This window comes from Aotus nancymaae, unplaced genomic scaffold (genome assembly GCF_030222135.1).
Source record: "Aotus nancymaae isolate 86718 unplaced genomic scaffold, 86718_ANA_hifiasm-v0.15.2.pri h1tg000032l_0, whole genome shotgun sequence".
Lineage (NCBI taxonomy): Eukaryota > Metazoa > Chordata > Mammalia > Primates > Aotidae > Aotus > Aotus nancymaae.
Window position 1 is genome coordinate 4,745,358 of NW_026988445.1, and position 23,308 is coordinate 4,768,665.

At 37.1% G+C, this 23,308-nt stretch overlaps 1 protein-coding gene across 1 annotated transcript in view; it reads right to left on the reverse strand.

Moving 5' to 3' along the window:
- The window catches only part of USH2A (usherin), a 775,604-nt gene extending 761,608 nt beyond the window's left edge, over positions 1–13,996 (reverse strand). The window contains exons 1-3 of the mRNA XM_064383503.1: positions 13,763–13,996; positions 12,417–13,105; positions 9,148–9,313 (exon numbers count right to left, since the gene is read on the reverse strand). Of these exons, the coding sequence (XP_064239573.1) occupies positions 9,148–9,313; positions 12,417–12,901 (651 nt within the window). The 5' untranslated portion in view covers positions 12,902–13,105; positions 13,763–13,996. The remainder of the gene's footprint in view (positions 1–9,147; positions 9,314–12,416; positions 13,106–13,762) is intronic.
- Positions 13,997–23,308: the final 9,312 nt, after the last annotated feature.

Below are 23,308 nucleotides of genomic sequence, written 5' to 3' on the forward strand. Positions count from 1 at the left end.
GCTAGCATCTATAACAAACTTCAACAGATCTACAAGAAAAAAAAAACAACCCTATTAAAAAGTGGGCAAAGGACATAAACAGACCCTTCTCAAAAGAACACACACATGTGGCAAACAAGCATATGAAAAAAAACTCAACACCACTAATCATTGGAGAAATGTAAATCAAAACCACAATGAGAGATACCATCTCACTTCAATCAGAATGGCTGTTATTAAAAAGTCAAGAAACAAAAGGTGCTGTTGAGGTTGCAGAGAAAAAGGAATGCTTAATACACTGATATTGGGAGTACAAATTACTTGGAAAACAGTGTGTCAATTCCTCAGTTACCGAAACATAGAACTACAATTATACCCGGCAATCCCATTCCTGGGTATATACCCAAAGGAATGAGTCATTCTATCATAAAGACACAAGCACATGTATGTTCACTGCAGCACTATTTACAATAGCAAAGATATGGAACCAACCTAAATGCTCGTCAATGGTGAACTGTTATTTTCTTTTGTTATACCCTTTTTAAATCCATCAGGGCAGAAAGAAAGAATGCCTGAGCCCCACCTAGACCAATGAAGACATACAGAAGAATGGGAATCAGAATATTTTTTAAAGTTTCTCAATAATGCTAATAATTTCTATAGTTGAGAATTATTACCCTAAACTGGAATCTAACTCATATGTGGTGCATATACAAAATCTGATCGTCTTCTAGTATTCCTATCTGGGAAAAAGAAATCACTGCACCAGCAATTATATAAGCCAGAGAGCTGGGATTCATCAACTCCCTTTCCCTCAAATTACACATTCCTTCATCAACAAGTCCTTTAATTCTTAAACTGCTCTCAAAGCTGACCACTGATTTGCATATTCACTAGAGTCTTCGTAATCCAAGCAAGTATCACTTATATATCACTAGGGCCATGAGAATGCCATAACCCTTCACTCTTGTCTTCAGGCAGACCATTCTCCCTCCCTGCAGCCAAAGTGGTATTTAGGAAAAGGTAATCTGGGAACGTCACACATTTTCCTTCCTTACCCTCACCCCCTGACCATCACATAAAACATTTCAGTAGAGTCTCATTTAAAAAATCTTAACATAGCCAATGATGCTCTTTAACACAGTCTCTTCCAAATGTTCTGTTCTCGTTGCATACCATGTCCCACTTTGCCAGCTACACTCTAACCACATTGATCTTTTAGTTTATGTGCATATTCCTTTTTACACAGGGCATTTACGGTATTTGCTATGCATTTACGGAATGTTCTTCTTAACTCCCTTTGCTGAGTTGGATCCCATGCATTCTTTTGAATAAATCTTACTATCAGTTGAATTGTATCCCACCAAAAGTTATACTGAAGCCCTAACCCTATGTGCCTGTGACTCTGACCTTATTTGGGTAGTGTCTTTTTGGATGTAATTGAGTTGAGTCTTACTGAATGAGGAAAAGCCTTAATCCAGTACAACTGATGTACTTATAAGAAGAGAAGATGCACATGATCAGAGGAGGACCATATGATAATGGAGGCAGAGGCTGGAGTGATGTAGCTACAAGCTAAGGAACGTCAAGGATTGCTGGCAAACACCAGATACTGGGAGAGGCAAGGAAGGATTCTAGAGGTTTCAGAAAGAGCATGGCCCTTCTAACACCTTGATTTCAGCCTTCCAGCCTCCAGAACTTTTAGACAATGAATTACCATTGCTTTAAGCCACCGGTTTGTGATAATTTTTTAGTACAGGCCTAGAAAACTAATACACATATTTAATATCATTTATTCAAGGAAGCCTTTCTTGACTTCAGTGGTTTGACCAAATCATTCTTCGTATGGTCCTATAGCACTGATCACAATTATAATTTTGCTTTTATTGGTGTAATTATGTGATTGCTTATCCATTGAAATAGATAAGCTCCATCATAGCAGGAAGTTATTGGCTATAAAGTGTTTTAGCAGACATTGTTTTCTTTACATGTTCAATTTACAGTGTAAGTTAAATAGGTCGAGTTTGTTTGTTTCCAATTTGTAGTGAGTATGCTAACATTCTGAGGTGTTACATAGTTTCGTCAGGGTTGCACAATTTTTTACTAAAAGGTCAAGAATTAAATTCTTGCGTTCTGCTTAAACACTGCATTTTAAAATCACATGTAAAAAATGCACAGAGAATACTTTTTACTTGGATGGTTTTACCTCTTCCATAATCAAGTAGGAAGTGCTTCCTTCTTTATATTTTATCATAATAAGGATTGATTCTATATGGGATGGGTCAGGTGATCAGGCTGGCTTAAGGAAAATATTCTTTCTTTAAGTCATTGTAATCTATCCCAACTGCCATAAAACATGAAAATATTGAGCAGAACTTTACACAAAATTACATTCTGTTGTATATTTGAACTGCCTGTATCAATGAGGGATATAGTTACAAAATATAATAACTTTAATTATTTGTATAAATCATGTAAATATCTGAAGCATTACAAATGTTTATATTATAAATAAGTACAAAACATGTATAAACATACATACAAAAATTACATTTACATTATAAATATTTGTTTACAGTTCTTTTGGGTTTCTGTGCTTTTTTTTTGGTTCAGAGAATTTAAAAACTATTATTTAGATCTGCTCACTGACGTAGGTTCATGGCAAGTTATTTTTAGTTTAAGGTCAGATAAACTTGAGACTATAAATTTAGGCAGGTAGTTTAAATTCCCTAAGGCTAATTTTTAAAAATCTCTATAATGGAAATAATATCATAAAACTATCATTAACACTATATTAAACATGTTACAAGTATGTTACTATTTCATTGTATAACTGCAAGTATGTAACATGTTTAATATAGTGTACATAAATCAGTGATTAATAGCAGCTATGATAATTTGTAACTGCTTGTTCTGAAAAACTTCATTATATTCTATTGATCTTAACTTTATTTTGAATAACCCAAAACTATTCAATTAACTTGAGCTGTTAACCCAGCTGGCTGGATATAAAGAGAAGGTTTTGCACAGGGAAACATTTAGTACACACATGCATGCATACTTACACACATACACATAAACAGAGTCAGAGCTAAATGCAATGAAATATTAAAGGAATAATATGGATTGAGATTTCTTGGAGTGGGAGTGGGATGGTATTCCTATGAGAATTCTATGCCATAGAGCTTACTGAACTGAATGAGGAGGCTTCCATATGGCGACATGGATGTTTTATGTTGCCTCAATCAATAGGAATGTGGAAACACCTTTATAAAGTGTGCACATGGGCATACAGTTCAGAGATTAATTGAGAGACTTGGTTTATCTATTCTAACAAATGTTGGTTAAATTGCATTTTCTTTACCTCCAGAACTATCAATAGTTTTTCTTTCTCAGATTGAATACATAAATCAAAAGAGCACACTTCATGAACTATGATTATGAAACGCCTATCCTTTATCTATTGATCCCTAAAACTTTATTTACCCATGTATTTTCTTCTTCATTGTATCATATTAGAACTGCTCTTTTTCACTACGGTAGCTACAGTCATCAATGGCTCTTGAATTGTCAATGTATCAAGGAGCCCTCAAAATAGCATAGAAAATGTGAACAAGCCCAGTGCTAAATCATTTCTTGGTTCCACAGTTGTAGTATTTCATCAGCCTCAAATTGCAGTAATTGTTTTACTGCAATTCTGAATAATTACTATAAGGATAACTATACTGACTATTCTATGATGCTATTTGTGCTATAAAATGTGTGGAACTGCTTAAGGCAAAATATATTTTCACAGAAAACCCTAAAGTTTTACTTTTAAATGAAATGCCACCAAACACATACACTTATTTTCAAATTGTTTCACCTACCAATTCATAACAAAGTGCTAAATAAATTTTTTTTACATATTTCAAAACTTTTATAAAAATAACCATATGAAATCCTACGTATATAACTACAGCATGTGCTGGTTCAATATGAAAACGAAGCTTTAGAAAAGCTGCTAATATTAACAGTGTTCCCTATTTGATAATAAAAAAGTATGAATCGATTTTTCCAGTTTTAGTATAAAAGACATAATGAATTTTAGCTTGATATAATTTGAAATAGCCAATATATTAAACCCCTAAGTAAAATTTCAATTGGTAATCCTGTCAGATTCAAGTCCCTAAATGAATATTAATATAAACACTAATCATTTTCCAACATGTTGAAGCTTTAAAATGCTAGTTTGGAATAAAAGCTGTGAGATTCATTACCATAACAATATTGAGCATTTGTTTGTTTGTTTAGGAAATTCAATTTCCAACATTAGTATGTCTGGATTTCCTGGCATCCTTTCCCCCAGAGATTTAATTATTTAGAATCTTTTTTTATTTTTTTTGATTTTGGTAAATTAGAATTCTGATTTTACTGATGGGAAGTTGATACTAAGTGAACTGTCTGGGATAAAGTGTTGAAATCTGCTAATTAATTTTATGCCACCAGGTATAAGTAAACCAGTAAAAAAATCACTATAAGCAACTAAGTAAAATTCTGGTTTCTGAGCCATTCCATGAATAAGTTGTATGTTTTATTTTTACACATGCACGGAAACACACACACTATATAAATTCATCAATCTGTGGCCTTTTGGAAGATAGGTGAAAATATGCATATATATAAAGTACAGGTTTGTAGTTTGAAATTTGACTAAATGAGATTATTAATCATTTGTTCTATCCTATGGTTAGCATGATAAAAGTCCCTAACCCCCAAATTAAATGGAGTTTAGGTGCATTATATAATCATGCAACAGTAAGTTACATTTTATACTATTTTTTTCTGCAAATGTTCTTGCAGTTATATAATGAAATAGTAACAAGCTACATTTCTCTCTATTTTGACCATAAAATCTAGCAAAAAAACAAAGTTTTTATGTAAACACCAGGAAGCATTAGAGAAGAGAAAAAAAGCACAAGTCTGATCATTGGCTAATGGGGATGCCTCTGTCACTCGATATCTAAATAACCCACACCAGTCCAGAGCTTGCCATACTTTAATGACTTGTGCTACACTCCACACTCTACTTACTGTTTTTTTTTTTTGAGACGGAGTTTCGCTCGTTACCCAGGCTGGAGTGCAATGGCACGATCTCGGCTCACCGCAACCTCCGCCTCCTGGGTTCAGGCAATTCTCCTGCCTCAGCCTCCTGAGTAGCTGGGATTACAGGCACGTGCCACCATGCCCAGCTAATTTTTTGTATTTTTAGTAGAGACGGGGTTTCACCATGTTGACCAGGATGGTCTCGATCTCTTGACCTCGTGATCCACCCGCCTCGGCCTCCCAAAGTGCTGGGATTACAGGCTTGAGCTACCGCGCCCAGCCTCTACTTACTTTTTTATGCAGAATTCAAGAGGCCCTTATTTTGTTCATCTAGTTCAATATTATGTAAATGGGGAAACTGAGTCAAATGACTCCATTTGAGAAGTTGAGGCTGGTAGAGTACGGCATGAGCCACTGTCCCCAGCCTCCATTACTTCTTATAACAACTTTTAAGCAATTAGTACATTCCTTATTAATCAACTATTATATGGATTCCTAACAGTTTTATTCTTAAGATTACAGAGTAGCATAACCTAAATCAGATTTCCCAACTCCTAACCTCCTGTCCTTCCTGTTACTTTTTTTTTTTTTTTTTTTTTGAGACAGGATCTTGTTCTGTTGCCCAGGCTAGAATGCAGTGGCGTGATCATAGGTCACTGAAGCCTTGACTTCCTGGGCTTAGGCGATCTTTCCATTTTAGCCTCAGCCGCCTGAGTAGCTGGGTCTACAGGGATGCATCACCACATTTGGTTAATTTTTTTAGAGTGTTTTTTGTAGAGACGAGGTTTTGCCATGTTGCCCAGGCTGGTCTCAAAATCCTGGCTCAAGGTATCCACCCACTTCGACCTCACAAAATGCTAGGATTACAGGCATGAATCACTGTGCCCAGCCTCTATTACTTCTTATAACAATTTTTGAGCAATTAGCAATTCCTTATTAAAAATCTAGGCTGGGCCCTGTGGCTCACGCCTATAATCCCAGCACTTTCAGAGGCTGAAGCAGGTGGATCACCTGAGGTCAGGAGTTCAAGACCAGTTTGGCCAACATGGTGAAACCCCTTCTCTACCAAAAATATAAAAAATTAGCTGGTGTGGTGGTGGGCGCCTGTAATCCCAGCTACTCAGGAGGCTGAGGCAGGAGACTTGCCTGAACTCGAGAAGTAGAGGCTGAAGGGAGCCAAGATCATGCCATTGCACTCCAGCCTGGGCAACAAGAGCAAAACTGTCTCAAAAAAAAAATGTATAGTATGGATTTTTATAAATTTTATGATACCTTAAACAAATTCAGACTGGTATCCAATATAAAGGAACCTTATGTGGATCTCTATTTTAGAGTAAATAATTGCTTTGTAATTTTCATTTGAATGAATCCAGATTCCCATAATGCTAGGTACCCCTGAAATATTTAATAGGTGCTAGATGGTTAAATGACAGATCTGAATGGTTTTCTAACATTTTATGACTATCTAGTTCTGTAGTTTTAATATAAAATGCAGAATAATTTAAAACTTACACAAAAAAATAAATAGTGTACAAATCAGAAAGGACAAGTTTTCTCTTGATAGTCCAACAGTTATGAAATAAAGCAGTCTCATTAAATCATAAGTACTTTAACCTTTTCTTGAAAGAAGGGAAAGATTTAAAGATTTATGAAGAAATTTTGCCTAAACTAGGAAATGACTCATATTTGACATGTATTGAAATGATAATGCTGATTTCAATAGGCACTCTAAGAGCATTTTATTCCCAAGAGAGTAATTCAGTCATGGTACCTGTCTGCATTTAGATTTTAAACTTTCTTTGTAAAGCTTTTAATGTACTACTGCCTGCCAAAACGTGGCACAGTTTCACAGATAAGACAAAATAAAAGCAAGTAAAGAGATTTTTTTTTTTATCATTGTTGATATGAAAATATCCAACAAATATATCTATTTGGCATCTTCTGCAAAGATGCCATCGTCTTTCTTTCTTCTGCATCTTTGGCATTGTCTTTCTTTAGCAGTTTCTATTTCTACGTTTTTAATATTAAAACCCAATTCTGTAGGACTGGTCCGTGGGCAGAATGGAGACCTCAAGACAATGGAAACTTCAAGACTAGGACAAATCGGTCTCCTATCTGTTAACTACTGAACACGTGGAGCCTAAGCACTGAGAGACTGAAGCCATCGTGTCCTATGGACAAGACCTGACGTATATCCTTTCAACCTAGTTGCATACGAAAACACTGACCCCTGCCAACCACACATTCACTAAACTCACATCTTAGTATTTGAAAGCCAAATAACAATTCTCAAGACCCTCTGAGGAAATACACTCGTATTACCTGCTTCAGGATGAAAAACAAGATATCAAAGACAATTTTTACAAAACGAATGAGGGTGTAAATGTCCTTAGTTTAAATGAGGTTCACATGAGCCACTGGCTGGCTGCTTACATGATAGCCCACACTGGAAACTGTGGTACCCAGCACCTGGGGTGACATGATTTGGCTCTCTGTCCCCACTCACATCTCATGTCAAATTGTAATCCCCAGCGTTGGTGGTGGGGCCTGATGAGAGGTGACTGGAACATGAGGCATTTTCTTATCAGTGGTTTAGCACCACCCACCTAGTGCTATTCTCCAGATAGAGTTCTCATGAGATCGGGTTGTTTGTAAGTGTGTAGTACCTCCCTGCTCTCTCTTCCTCTTATTCTGGCCATATGAAGTGTTCCCTCAGCCATTGACTACAGCCATGATTGTAAGTTTCCTAAAGACTCCACAGATACCAAACAGATGCCAGAATCAGGATTCCTGTACAGCCTACAGAACCATGAGCCAATTAAACTTTTTTTTTTTTTTAATTATACTTTAAGTTCCGGTGTACATGTGGAGAACATGCAGGTTTGTTACTTAGGTATACACATGCCATGGTGGTTTGCTGCATCAATCCCCCATCATATACATTAGGTATTTCTCCTAATGCTATCCCTCCCCTAGCCCTCCACCCCTTGACAGGCCCCAGTATATGATGTTCCCCTCCCTTTGATGTGTTCTCATTGTTCAACTCCCACTTATTATCCAGTCTGATTTTTTTTTTTTTTTTTTGAGATGGAATTTCACTCTGTTGCCCAGGCTGGAATACAGTGGCATGATCTTGGCTCACTGCAACCTCTGCCTCCTGGGGTCAAGTGATTCTCCTGCCTCAGCCTCCCGAATAGCTGGGAATACAGGCAAGTGCTACCACGTCTGGCTAATTTTTGTATTTTTAGTAGAGACGGGGTTTTGCCACATTTGCCAGGCTAGTCACGAACTCCTGACCTCAGGTGATCTGCCCACTTCGGCTCCCCACAGTGCTGGGATTATGGGTGGGAGCCACTGTGCCGGGCCAGGTATTTTTTTATAGCGGTGTGAAAACTGACTATTATACCTGGTTTGAAAGGCAAGTGTGGCTTTAACTGTACTGGGCTATTCCAGTGCCCTGAAAAAAACAAAAGGCTGAACTGTGCCTTTCTTCTGGAGACTGTAAATACCAGACATCTCACAGCTCTTTTAGCCTTTAGCAGCTTCTAAGGCTCATACAAACTGTGGTTGACAACTAAAATAATAATATAACACCTTTTGAGTGCTTCAAGTGTAAAGTTCATTAGTTCTAAGGTCACCATTCTAATGCAACAGACAAATTTTATTCACTTCATCAGGTGCTATCTGAGAAAGACAGCTGTAAAAATCAAGCTGGGGTATTCATACATCCGTGACTAGTAAAATTAGTACCAGACATCAAGTGAGCCCTTAGACATTTTTAAACAAAAAAGAACATACTAACGCAATACAACAAAAATTTTCTGAGGATATTATAATTACGGATAGCATTGTCTTTAAGTTTCTGTGAAAGATTTTACAGCAATTTTGGGGAGGAAATGCTAGTATATCAAGAGCTACATCACTAGGTCATTTAAATGTTTTTCTTCTTTAGTTGTCATTTAAATACACCTGAAATCTAAAAGATACTGCTACAGATTTTGAGAGTAGATGCCAGTTAAAAGAGAGAAAGTAAGACAAATCCTTGTGTTTAACCAAATGTTAAATATTTTTTATTTTACTCACCTGCACACTAAGATGAATCCATTTCTTCACAAGAATTCTCCCCAGTGTCATTACTTTTATTGGAGGCTGCAAACCATTTACTGTGCGATAATAAAACACGGTCTCTTTCTCAGATATTGTAAGTTTCAACACAATCTGCCCATCTACTGTCTTTTCTATAACACACCTTAGGAAGCAACCAGAAAAGAGAGAAAAGGTCAGCATCCAACCAAAAAGACATGCTAAGTTATTGTGCAGTTACAGTGGTGTTAAAATGACCCCAAACTTCCCTCAAAATGGTGCACTATGAGTACGGGCCTAAATGTCATTATGTTCAATGCAAGCTTTATTCCAATGAAGAAGCCCCTTTATTTCAATAAAAAATAGAATTCTTATTTACAATATATTCCCCAGAACCTCAACACCCTTCATTAGAGATTCACGATGGAAACTAGAGTGGCTGAATCATTCTGCAAAACTAACATTTAGGCTATTGGCTCATTAGTTCTCCTGCTGTTTCTTTTAGAGTGGTGCAACACACTACAGGCTGCTTGAGTATTGAGTCATCAGTGCAAATCTTTCTTTTTTTAATGTAAAGTGAATTTAGTGTCCATGGAAGGCTCTAAATTGGTAGCCCTGAAGTCAGAATCACTCTATTTCATTCCCATGGGGTGCCATCATCAACTGGGCCAAAGTCAAAGCCGGTGTCTGTAAGATGACTGGCTACCTCTCTGTGACCATACAGTCCAACTGAGGCACTGAGATCATGTGAAATATCTGAGGTGAAAGGTCATTCAGCCTTCCAAAACACGGTGAAATAATACTTTGATAAAGTAGAATAGTTTTCAGAAAACTTCGAGGTCTTGTGTCAGGGCAGTTATCAAATGATTTTAAGTTACTTCTATCCTTATTACAGTGACACACCTTTCAGACCTTGGGTTCCCTTCTTCACCTGGTTACCTCCTACTTCGCTTTGGCATCTGAATGATTATGCTTGGTCCTGGAGCCCCCTTCTTCCTGTTCAAGGTTGGTTGAGGGGGGTCTCACTTTATGCTCACTTAACATACTGTGCTGCCTAGGTAATAGCACTCATCCATCTGTACCCTCCATTAGATCACTTAGATCATGAGTATTCTGAGGATACACACACACCTAGTATACAGTCGTCTCTCAAAAAATGATGAGTTTGTGATCAAATTTGGCAAGAAGCATCAGAGAGGGAAAGATATAAAATTGGGCCAATCAAGAATTACTGCTAAAGATGGTTTAAAATTTTTCTTAAAGGGCACTTTTTCACAAGTCATTTCTTCTCACTTGCATCTACTTCTTCCTGAGTCAGGAGGTAAGAATAAGATTGCAGAATACTAGTAGTCTCTCTTTTACTGTCATAATTTTACGATATTTTATATGTATATTTGGTATAAAGTTATGAGTTCAAGTATATTTTCAATTTAGGTAAATAGATTTAGATGACATAAAGGTTTTATATAAGTAGAAATAAAAGTTTTATTTAAATTCTAATGCAAATTGTATTATTAACTCTTCAGTAGTTGAATATTTCTAATTTACTGAAGAGAGTTTTTCTTTATCCCTTCCCATCAGGTCTTAACCTGAAAACAGTTTGCCCCTATTCATTTTTCTTCAGTTTAAATCTACGAGTGAGAGTTCGACCATTTCTCAAGAATGTATTTACTAAATGCAGACTTATTTCCCCAAGCTTACTGAAAATGCGTTTCTTAATATGTTATTGATTATCTTCCTTGCTATTTTGTTTGCTTGTAAACATACTAGCTTTGGTAGATAATAAATGTGAGAGGAAGGCAGGTAGCAAAATATTTAGGAACTGGATTTATTCTGCTCCTGAATAAACAATAATTGGATAATCCATGTTTTGTTTGTTTTACTTATCTGTGCAAACACCCCGAAATTCCCCCAATTCCCAGAGGTATTTGAATTTTGAAAATGGAAACGACCTTGATACAAGGAACTCTCAAAACCATAAACCATGTTCTTCCAACCCTATAAATATTTCTGTCCTATTTATACAAAATGATGTCAATAGCGGATGAATTCGCTACAGATATTTCCCTACAAGATCAGAAGGATATTTTATCTTAGCCCTATTTGTCAAAAGACAACGATTTAAGACTCTTTGGATACTAGTTATATAAACAGAGTAGTCTGAATTTACTAGAATTTCAGACAGTAAGAAAAAAAAGGTTTTCTTTGAGGAGAGATGTAGAAATGGGAATGGTTTGTGATTAATCTAAAAGCAAAATGAAGACATGCCAACTTTCACTTGGCAAATTGAAACCAAACACCAAAGACCTTTAAGTCATATTTGCGTATGAGATTGTAATTCTTTTCTGGTTTGTTTCACATGTTTTTAGATACCCAGCCAACACTGTCACACAAAGAAAATGTCACAAGAGAAGGGGCCAAAAGCCCTCTAGGAAGACAAAAGATAAGCAAAAGTTCCTCAAAAGTGTCCCATTTAATAAAATCTCCAAGTTGGTGATAAATATTTAGGAGAAACTCATTAGATATCAGCTCAAGAAAATATTACAGAATGAAGAACTGGTGATTAAATAACAAAAAAAAAATGTCATTACTAGGACCCAGACTCATTGAAGGCACTTCTCTGGGATGAACAGCATGAAAGCTTTTGATAATCTCTCATACTTACCTACATATTTTCTAACTAATTGGAAAATGAAAATAGTACAAGATAAAGGACTAAAAGCTATATTATTTTAGAGATGGAGGGTTATTTATATATTCAACTTATATTACTGAACATCTTCCATGAGTCAAACATCTCTTCTTGGGGAAATTAGGATGAAGAAAATAGTACCAAGGCCTGAGAGAACTATCTGCCTAATGAAAATTTTATACCCTAGTAAGGAAATGTTATTTATATAAGCCCAGATCAAGACTTTGAAAATATTAATTATTTGTTGTACGAGTTTCCACGTCTTAAAACTCACTGTGAGTCTGGTTTGGGTTTTGAAGGGTAAGACCAAATGTCGAGCTAATCTATGGAAAATACATGATTCCAGCATAAACACATCTGCCTGCAATGAACTATTTTAACACATTCTTTTTTCATGGTCCACTTCATCCATAGAAGAGGAAAAAAATTAAATTTGGGAAACAATTGGAAGGGTCAGTCTTCAATAGCATGAATTCTATATTGTTAGCCTTCATTTCTGCTTTGGAATTCAGGCTGCAATGATCTCTACTACTGGTTTTCGGGACCTAGGAAAGCTTATACCCACACTACTACTTACATTACACCTGGTTGCTCAGGTTTCAACCACACAGCTAAGGTGAATGATGCCATCAGCCTTGGAGAAGGAGGAGAAGAAAAGCAGTTCTTGTGATTTCCAAAAATAAAACTTGTAGAATTGCTATGGGAGTTGGGACACAGATCATTCTTGTCTGGTGTGATGCAGCTACTGAGGCCTGCTGAGAAAAGGGCAGTGTAGGTAGGGTGTGAAGATCTGTATGGGCAATCCTGAATGCAAAACCGCTGGGTACAGAACTGAATGCTTTCAGCAGCAGCAGAGCTATGACAAAAAGTGCTTCGGTCGGGGAGTCCACATACTGCTTGCGTTGGCACAATTGAAACATTCTTGAAAGCTCCCACATTCTCCAGCCTTGGGAAAAGACCTCGTGAGTCCACCAAGGATATCAAAGCAAAACAGGCAAAGATCAACATTTCAATGACATGAAGCAAGAAGCCAGAGCCCAATGAAAGAACCGGGCAATTCATGTTTACAAACAAGCATTCTCCTCTTGATAAAGCGTTTCTAAATAAATAATCAGGCCCATGCCACTTGCCAGCAATACTTTAAAGCAGGGTACTTCAAGTAATGTTGCGAAACTCCATTTTCTGGAAACTGCAGATGCGTTCTCACAGTAAGTGGATACCAACGATGTTCTAAGCAATGGTGAAGACATGAGTAGCAGCTGGTATCTGAGGATCAAAAACATAGAGCATCAAGGGAAAGCTGCTGCATCTTTAAAACTGAAGTTCATCCCAGGCATGAGGACTTTGAGCTCCTAGAAGCAACACTAAAGAACTTCTCAAAAGTGTTCACTAATGAACGTTTTAAAGTGCAGTGCTCAGAGTAAAATATTCTTCTTTTGGTAAATCTCGATAGTATTGGGCAAATCAAGCACTTTAGAAGTCCACAGGACAACCAGTTATATTTATAACCAGTTACACATATATAACATATATGTATGTAATTGTTAATATATTACACATACAGTAATTTTACATTGCTATTTCACCCAGGGAATTAGCAATAGTATTACTAACTCTACTTAACAAGGTAAAGAATTTTGTAGATTTTCTTTACACATGCACTGTACATTGTAACCCAGAGTTAACTTGCAGATGCCCAAAATAAAGCTGGCAAAGCACTTTGGGCCTTTCCCCTTATCCCAGCATGTGCAGCAACTTTAAGCTCACAGTAAAGCTGATTAGAAACCCAACACCATCTGTCTGTCCTATGCTTTAATATTTAGCAAAATGTTTGTGTATTTCCTCACATGACTACAAATTTGTAGGTTACTTATGGATCCCCATTACTGTGCAAGTAATTGTTTGATAAACAAGCTGGGTTACCATTTCTTTATTGCATTTCAACCAGTCCCCTCAGTGTGACAAATGGCTCAACAGGGCGGCTGTCCCTCGTTGCCTGGCAACACTGCTGTAACCCCTGGTTACTCTTAGCAAATAGGCTGTAGCAGCAGGAAAGCTGGAAGGAAGACTTGGGTGCCCAGGTAAAGTATTCTGCACAACAAACACTTGGTTACCTGAAACTCAGAGCGTAGTCTGCTTGGTGACCCTCCGGGAACTGAGCTCCCCAAGCTTTCCGCTGGTACCTCAAACAGTAGGAGGGACCTGGATGGGGCCATGCATACATAATTTTAAAGTAGCAGTACACCTTATCCTATAATCCCCCTCTTGCCCCTCCTCTTTCCTGCTCTCAGGCACCTCAATCCATTTAATTCCTTAATCAAAATGATCTACCACTATTAAACAGCCACATAAGGAATAATTTCTAGTGCTCTTTCTTTTTAGGGGAGAAGAGGATACAAAATGGAATTCTAAATTTGGATACGTTCCCAAAGCTTGGCCCATTGACAGAAGTTCTGTTGACCATTCAGTTGATGCTGTATCTTTCACCCAGGATACCTTCTCCTAAATACATGTTTCTTTAGATCACATCTGATGTGAACTCTAAATGTTGGCTTTGGAAAATCAGTGACTTTAATTAAACTAAAGAAGCAATGGGATTGCTGAGTATTTGGCTGCTTAATTGGATAGGAAGATGTGTGTGTGTGTGTGTGTGTGTGTGTGTGCGCACATTTGCAGACACTCAATTCTATAGAGTTTCAATTACATCCAAAACACTCTCTTCTCTGCCATCTGGGACATCTCATGCTAGATGAGAAATACTGTAAACCAGCTAATACTTCTAGCTTTCCCTTTGTGTTGTAAAAATGAAAAAGTTGTTTGGGAAATAACTGGTCAATTGTGACTTTTGTTCTCTATAAGTTATCTTATTTATAGTAGTGTTGAGAAATGAGAGAAATGTTTTATGGTGTTTCTTTTTAGTAAAGCAACAAGAGACAAACCAACATTGTTCCTTTGCAGATTCCCTTTAATTTCTCTCCCATAAGAGAGCTGGAAACCAAACCCCATTTATATATCAATTTTATCAATTAGCATTGGTTACTTCCAGAAGAAACCTTTCTCACCTCTTGTCAAAATATACTATTACATACTTACAAGAAAAATTTTTATTAAAAAATTTTAGGGCAGAGCACAGTGGCCCATACTTGTACCTCCTAGGAATTTGGGAGGCCAAGGTGGGAGGATTACTAGAAGCCAGTAGTTCAAGACCATGCTATGCAACATAGTGAAATCCCATCTTTACAAAAAAAAAAAATTAAGCCAGGCCTGGTGTTACTGGGAAGATTGATGAACCCAGGAGTTCGAGGTAAACTATTATCACACCACTGCACTCCAACCTGGATGACAGAGCGAGACCCTGTCTCTAAAAAAAACTTTTTTTAAACCCAAATTTTAGGGTAAAGTCAGCTAATACATAAGGACTTCTCAGAACTTGGGAAATTATCTTTGAAAATAGGTATATAGAGCACAGTGAATTAGACAAATGGATTATTCAGACCTGCTACAAAACATGAAGTCAACCTATTTTCAAACAGGGTATTCCATGGCTGGCTTCTCTCTATATCTTGTGAATCCAAGAGACAATTCTAATTTTTTCTAAACTTTTATTTTAGGTTCAGGAGTACATTTGCAGGTGTTTTCAAATAGGTAAATTGTGTGTCACAGGGGTTTGATGTATGGATTATTTCATCATCCAGGTATTAAGCACAGTACCCAATGGGTAGTTTTTCGATCCTGCCTCTCCTCCCACCCTTCACCCTCAAGCAGGCCCTAGGGTCTGTTGTTCCTTTCCATGTGTCCATGTCTAACTCTGTTTTTTTTTTTTTTTTTTTTTTTTTTTTTTTTTACTGTAGTGCTTCAATTTATCTTTGATTGTCATTCCTGGGTTAAGAATTCTACCCCATAACAACTCCTGCTCTGTATAGTAGGAAATCATGACTCAAATGAGTAATCTAAGATTAGCAACTCTGCTCCACATTGAGAAACTCTGCCAATTATTTGCAAAGGCAAACAACGAATTGACATATTCCTCAACTTTTGCAATTCAGTACTATCAATCCTGAGGATGAATCTGATAAATTAATTAGACACCAAGAGTTCCATCACCCCTATAAGTGCCTGGGAAATAAGTAGAGATTTTTTAAAAGGAAAGTAGATGTATATAGGGGGAACATCTAGTTAAACATATGTAACCATGGCCTATTTCCTTTTTTTATATTTCTGTGGATTCACCAGTTAGCTCTGGTCTGGATAAGCTTGGCTGGGGCTGGATGGTCTGACTCATCCTCACTCATCTAGGAGTTGGTTTGACAGGCACTGGTGTCTACTCTGGGCTCCTTCAGATAGCAGCAGAAAAATTCCCAGCAACATAAGATGGGAGGCCCTAATGTGAAAGTATTTTCAAGCCTCTGCTTATATCACATTTGTTAATGTTCCATTGGTCGAAGCAAGTCATGTGACTTAGCACAGCTTCGAGGGTTTTGAAATCAACTCCACTTACCAAACACTGAATGGCAAAGTCAAACTGCAAAAGGGAACACAGCAGGCAGGAATGGAAAGAATTTGTGAACATTTTGCAAGCTACCACAGAGTTACTAGCAACTTCTTTTTCTAGCTGTAAAAACACCAGTCACATTGCATCAGGATTTCCTTGTTTTGAAAAAGTCAAGGAAACGATATTTTAGTTACACAACTATAAGCAAGTTTGGCTCATTAGTCTGTAAAAAGCTTACTATAATAAGCTTATAATCAGTTTAGTTTTTCAAGTGCTTGAGGCTTAGCTCTGTTAATAGAGAAAACCAAGGAGTATTCTTCTTGTTCTGAGTATTTTGGCACCCATGGATTTACTATTAAAATTGACTAACTCTGGCATAGTCAATCAATGTAAAAAAACAGTGGATGTATAAGTAATATTAGATATAGAAATAGAGGCATAAACTATAGATGTAATGTGATTACACATATAAGAAAATATTATAGCTAACTTTATGACAATTAACTTGAATTATTGGACAACAAATTCCTAAAACAATTTCCAACCTAAACTGATTCTATGAAGAAAGAGTTGGAAATAACCCAGATGTCAATCAATCATCTATAGACTGCATGAATACATTGTGGTATATTCATACAATTAAATAATACAACACAATGAAAGAAAAATGAACCACTGTTACAAGCAACAACATGGATAAATCTCACAGACATGGTGTGAGTGAAAGAAGCCAGACACAACAAGAACATGCTGTTTGATTCCATTTATATGAAGTTCAAACATAGACAAAGCTAATCTTTGGTGATAGAAGTCAGAATAATATTCTCTTTAGGGCAGTGGGTCAAATGGGAATGGGTTCAAGGAAGCCTGCAGGAGTGCTGGGAATAGTGTTCTGTATCTTAATATGGGTTGCGTTTATACAGATGGACACGTTTGAAAAAATTCTTCAAATTATACACTCAAGATTTGCACACGATGCCAATTATACTTCAAGAAAATTAATTAAAAAATAAAAATATTAAACATAAATCATTTTATTCACTAAACAAGTAGGCTGTTGTTATACCAAGCATTCTGGGAAAATGCAATTCCAATTTTACTCTCTTGCTAAAGCAATAAGAGGGACTATTTCCAATTTATATTGTTTTCTCTTTTTCCCAACTTATTTTATGAGGCTAATATAACCTTGATATTTAGAAAAGACAGGAATATATGAGAAAGAAAAATTACTGGCCAATTGTGCTTATATACATAAATTTTAAAAAAATTCTAAATGAAACAGAGAAGCTGAATCAAGGAATGTATAAAAAGATTAAGTCTCCTGACCAAGTTTGGTTTGATTTACAAAACTGACTTGAATTAGAAAATATATTACTATAATTGACCATAAAAATATCTTAAAGGGAAAAATTCATATGATTTATTTAGAACCAAAATCATTACTAAAGGATGTATTTATTTAGACCCAAAATACAGAATAAACTAAAAACAGAAAGAAGTTTCTGTAACTTGACATAGGTCATTTACAAGAAACAACTAACATCATGAAAAATAAAAACCTTCTTCATAATAATTAGCCTTTTTGTTAAAATCAGGGGTAGAACAAAGTCACCCCTACCATTACTTCTATTTAACATTTTTATTGCCAGTGAATTAAAATAAGGAAAATAAGTACTAAAAGAAAAGTACTGGACATGAGCTCATCAAATGTGTATATGACTTTAGATAATATGATCTAAAGATAAATATTTGACCTAGGTGTCTGGAGGAGAAGATGCATATATGACAAATGCTGTTCATCCATTTTTTTTTTTTTTTACTGTCCACACACACACACACACACACACACACACACTTTTTATTGGCAGGCACATAGCAGTTTACCCATTGCCAAATTAGTGGTGGCCACATGACTTGTTTTAGCTAATGAAATGTGAGACGTGACATGTGCCATTACCAGAGTGAAGCTACAGGTAACAGTACGCATTTACTATGTTTTCTCTTTCACTAAATAAAATAGGGACAGTAGGAAAGCAAAGGCATGTTCGGCGATTTTAAAATGAGGAAATAAATATCCCATAAGGAGGGAGAGAGAGGCAATGGGGAGACGGAAGGGGAGAGTAGAGGTAAATTACTGATGTGTTACAGAAAACAGTACAGAAAAGAGTATGACTGCTAGCATCAGCAGATCAATCCTGAAACAGAGGAGGAAGCTGAGGCACCACCTCCCAGAATTTGAGATAGCTAGGCTAAGGGGTACCCATTCCCACTGATGTGCTTTAAATATATGCCAAGGCATATTTAAGTGAGAAAAATCAGTTTCTTCCTTCCTTCACCCCATACATTTTCTTTCTCTTTTAAAATCACACAAATAATGTAAGACTACTGTAGAAAAAGATTTCTTTCAAGCAACATGAAGAGACAAAATTGAAGGATTCACCCACCTCCCACTCATCTATCCATTACGCTTCTACTGTTAGAACTGTGCTTTTTCTATACACATCAAATACACGTATATAACACAAAACAGATTCAATGTTTTGAAAAATTTAGTTAGACTATTTTCAGAAATTCTCATTCATTTTCTTAATTGTTTGAACCAATACAATTCATTGCAGTGCTTAAATTTCAGACAGCAAATTAAATCACTGATAAACAGCAACAATGCACACATTATGCTGTTTCTGAATTTTGCTAAGGCTGCTAGTCCTACGAGGTTCCTAAGAATGGCTCCGAAATTTAAGAAATGGTATACAAGCAAAAGTGACTTATCATTTGCAGGTAAAAATGGAAGAGCCAGTGCTGAAGTTGTCCTCTCCCCTGATGTGCCAATCCTGAAATGTAACATCCAGGTCTGTGAATGACTATAACACTCAGAACACCCTGAGGATCTGTGGTGAACAGGCAGCATGAAGACCATGCAGCAAGAGCAAGAAACAAACCCATGTGGTTTTCATCCACTGAGATTTTAAGATTGTAATGACAATATGGACTATCCTTATGTGATGAACAGGGCCCACTACATTACATCATATTGCTTTACCTGCACTCGGAAAATTACTGACACTCCTATCCACTGGACTTGGGGGCAAGGTTTCGTACATTCAGTGGACACTAAGCATTACCTAATCTGCATCCATAAAAACAAATTTCCTTCAGTCGGCTGACAGGGCCAACTTTGCAGACTAAAAATGGCTGCTTGTGGTGCCTGAAAGGGAGTGATTGTATCTTTAATTTTTCAGTTATAGCTGAGGAAGCAGTAGCTATTTGGCCCAAGAGAGGCTAGAATTTCTTTAGTAATGTGGGACATGGATGGAGGATATTTTTTAAAAACAAACAAAACTAACCACAATTTTCTTAGATGGGTCTTACATACAGAGATAATTCATTCTACTACGGATATCATTCTAGCAGGCAAAACTCTCCAAGGGAGAGAGGAACCTCCCAAACAAAGGCCTATGGGAAAAAAGATGAGATATGGGCGTGGCTAGAACTCAAGCAGCAGAGATTATGCAAAGTCAAGTCAAAGAAAACAATCAGAAGCATTGGCAGGGGGATTATGTATGAAACTGTCTGTCAGTCAAACATCCTATCTAGTAGAGAAATAGGAAGTTCCCCCTTTATACCATCCACATTCATTCATGTAAGTCTCAGGCAGATGCTGCAACTCAATTCTAGGAAATCTCCCAGTATCCCGTATAAGGGAAGCCTCTCTCCTTGGAGCAGGTTACAGATTCACCCAGCGGGGATCGGTGGAAGTTGATTTCTTGGAATTGCTCGATCCCCAAAGCCAGGCCTAGAATCCAGATAACAGAGTATTTGCCTCCTAGAGAACTTTGTAAAGTTCAGAACCTGTCACAGCCAAAAAATAAAACAAGACATAAGACGATAAGCTACATGACACAGCACTAACTGATGGGGTAGCCAGAAATTTGCCCTTCGGACCACTGAGGGCTAGGGAGGCCACAGTGAAGGAATGTTTTACAACCTGAAGAGACAGTTGCTGAAAAGATTAGCAAAGTACCATGTCTTACTGTTGTTGCTCTGCCCTATCTCCCGTAAGATCCAGAGAAAACAGTAAGGGACATAGTACATTTAAGGGAGATTTCAAAAAAAAGTAAAGTTAAATGAATGGACCATATACACTCCATCATCTTGAGCATTATGAGAGGTAAGACCATTTAGTGGTTAAGAATGCAAGCTGGGCTGGGCATGGTGGCTCACACCTACAATCCCAGCACTTTGGGAGGCCAAGGTGGGTGGATCACCTGAGGTAAGGAGTTCAAGATCAGCCTCGTGAAACACTGTCTCTACCAAAAAAAAAAATACAAAAATACAAAAATTAGTCAGGGGCAGTGGCTGGCACAAGCCTTTAATCCCAGCTACTCAGGAGGCTGAGGCAGGAGAATCACTTGAATCCAGGAGGCAGAGGTTGTGGTGAGCCGAGATCACACCACTGCTCTCTAGCCTGGGTGGCAGAGTGAGAATCCATCTTTTTTTTTAAAAAAAAAAAAAAAAGGGATACAATCTGTAGCTTGAGTTAGAACCTTGGCTCCACTGACTAATAGCTGTGTATTCTTGGGCAGGTTAAACTCCTTTGGCCTGGGCTTCTTCATTTGTAAAGTGGGAAGAAAATTATCCACTTCCTAGGGATGTTGAGGGGTTCAATGTGAAGAATGTTTACCTAATCTATGTGTGAAAGAAAATATTTAAAAAATAAAAAAATATGAATATAGAACAACGACCAGGTTCTCGCTGTTATCTCTCTTTATGTACTATTTTTTTCCAATTTAGAGTTACCACATTTTCTGTAATTGTACATTAAAGATAACAGAGAGATAAGGACATTTGGAGGAAAGACTACCATATATTTCTCTATCATCACAGTTTACCAAATACTTTTATAGGTTACCTCATTTGATCTTTATAACAACACTACAGATTGGACAGAGCCTATATTCACTCCCAGTGTACACAGGAAGAAAATGAGAACCAGAGGTTAAAGTCACTTCATTGGCAAGTGGAAAAGCCTAGAAAAACATCAAGATTATCTAGATTAAGCCTAGTACACATTTAGTCCCCTATGCTAAGGCTGAACTGATCAGAGGTTTTGTGGATGTGATAAAGTGTTGAATTTCGCCTTGAAAGTTGAGGATTTTTGTAGTTAGAAAACAATGAGAATTTCATGTGACATGAACTGAGTTTAGAATAAGATCGTCCTATATTTATGGGACTTTTTCTATAGAAATATGTAGAATAACACAATTTGGCTCTCAAACGTAGCACTTACCAGATTTTGAGATTTTTCTGAAACTTTCCAGAGCATTAATAAATGCATTATAAGTAATTTGGGGGAGCTTCAATTTTTTATTCAATACCTGGGTCCTAGTAATTCATATTCTATTGGCTTGGTCAAAATTTTTCAACACATGTTTTTATACTTCTTAAATTATGCAAACTCTCAGATACTCCAAGGTTGTATTTGTTTGAGGCATAAAAGCTTCATGTTGATATTTCAGGTTAGCCTGGGACAAGGGGAGAACTTGATACCTTTGATAGCATGTGGCAGGCCATCTAATTCCTGTCCATTCTTTCTCCTCAGCCTGGGCAAGAGCCCAGACTGAGCCTGGCAGGTGAATTCAAGAGCGGCTTTCGAGGTCTGAGCCTGGCAGTGAGATAACAGCTGAGAAGCAGTATGGGACAGGTAGCGGCAGGCAAGTTAATGGCTGGCGAGCAGGACAAATAGGTGGGTGTGGGTCTAAAAATGAAAATGACACAATGTAGAGGGAGACAGCAGGCAAGCAGAGCACAGAACTGAGCTCAAGCCAAACAGGCAATCAGCAGTAATTAAGGGTCAAATTTCTACAAAGAGCTATGCTCCTAGGAATGACACGATCCCCCTCTCACAAAGTGTGAATGCGCTGGATTGCCTGAAACCCATGAGTATGTGGTTTTAAAAAAAGAGTTTTTCAGAAGGTGACAATATATCGAGGGAGGAAATGTGACAAAAACATCAGGATTCAGGGGACAGGAAGATAGCAGGAAGGGTGGTATATGTGGTCTTAGAAACTGAATCCATTTGAATAACACTTAACACAGTCCCATAGAGTGAAAAAATGTGCAACATTTAGAGTGAAATGGAAGATATAAAAGTCATGATAGTAGGAACAAAAATAGTTTTGTTTGGAAAAAGCAAACACTGAGTGCTTGAGAGTTTTTCTTTTGTTTTAGTTGAGAGGAAATCATAGGGAGTGTGGTCTATCAATAAACTTTTTAAAATGCTCTGTAACCCCTTTTCTATGTAATTTACTCATGTGGATTATTAATATAATTTTTTGGTTCAGGAGACAAAGCCTCCAAAGAGGAGAAAAGTGAGAATCAGAACAATGATTAGGACAATAAAAGTTGAGCAAAATGCATTGGTAGTACAGTGTCTAACACATAGGCAATCTTTATCAGTGTAACTAAAACAATGTCAGACATAAAATATTTTACTGAAAATTACATATAAGAGAAATGACATAATGCTCAACTCTGATGAGGATAATTACTGTTAGTGCTTGAACCAAAATCTATGACCCCTGAGGACCAGATCAGCATGATTTTTACCTCCTTCCATACCCACAAACATATTAAAGTACTATGTAAAATAAACGTTCATGAAGAAAGGAATCAAAGAACATGAGAATGTAAGCAATCCTTTTGAAATAGAAGCAATGTTAATATCATTAACTGAATGCAGCATATGTGTCAGGCATCATGTTAGAAATACTATGTCATTTGGCCAGGCAGGGTGACTTACGCCTGTAATCCCAACAGTTTGGGAGGCCGAGGCAGGTGTATCACCTGAGGTCAGGAGTTCAAGACCAGCCTGGCCAACATGGTGAAACCCCGCCTCTACTGAAAACACAAAAATTAGCTGGGTGTGGTGGTGCATGCCTGTAATCCCAGATACTAGGGAGGCTGTGGCAGGAGAA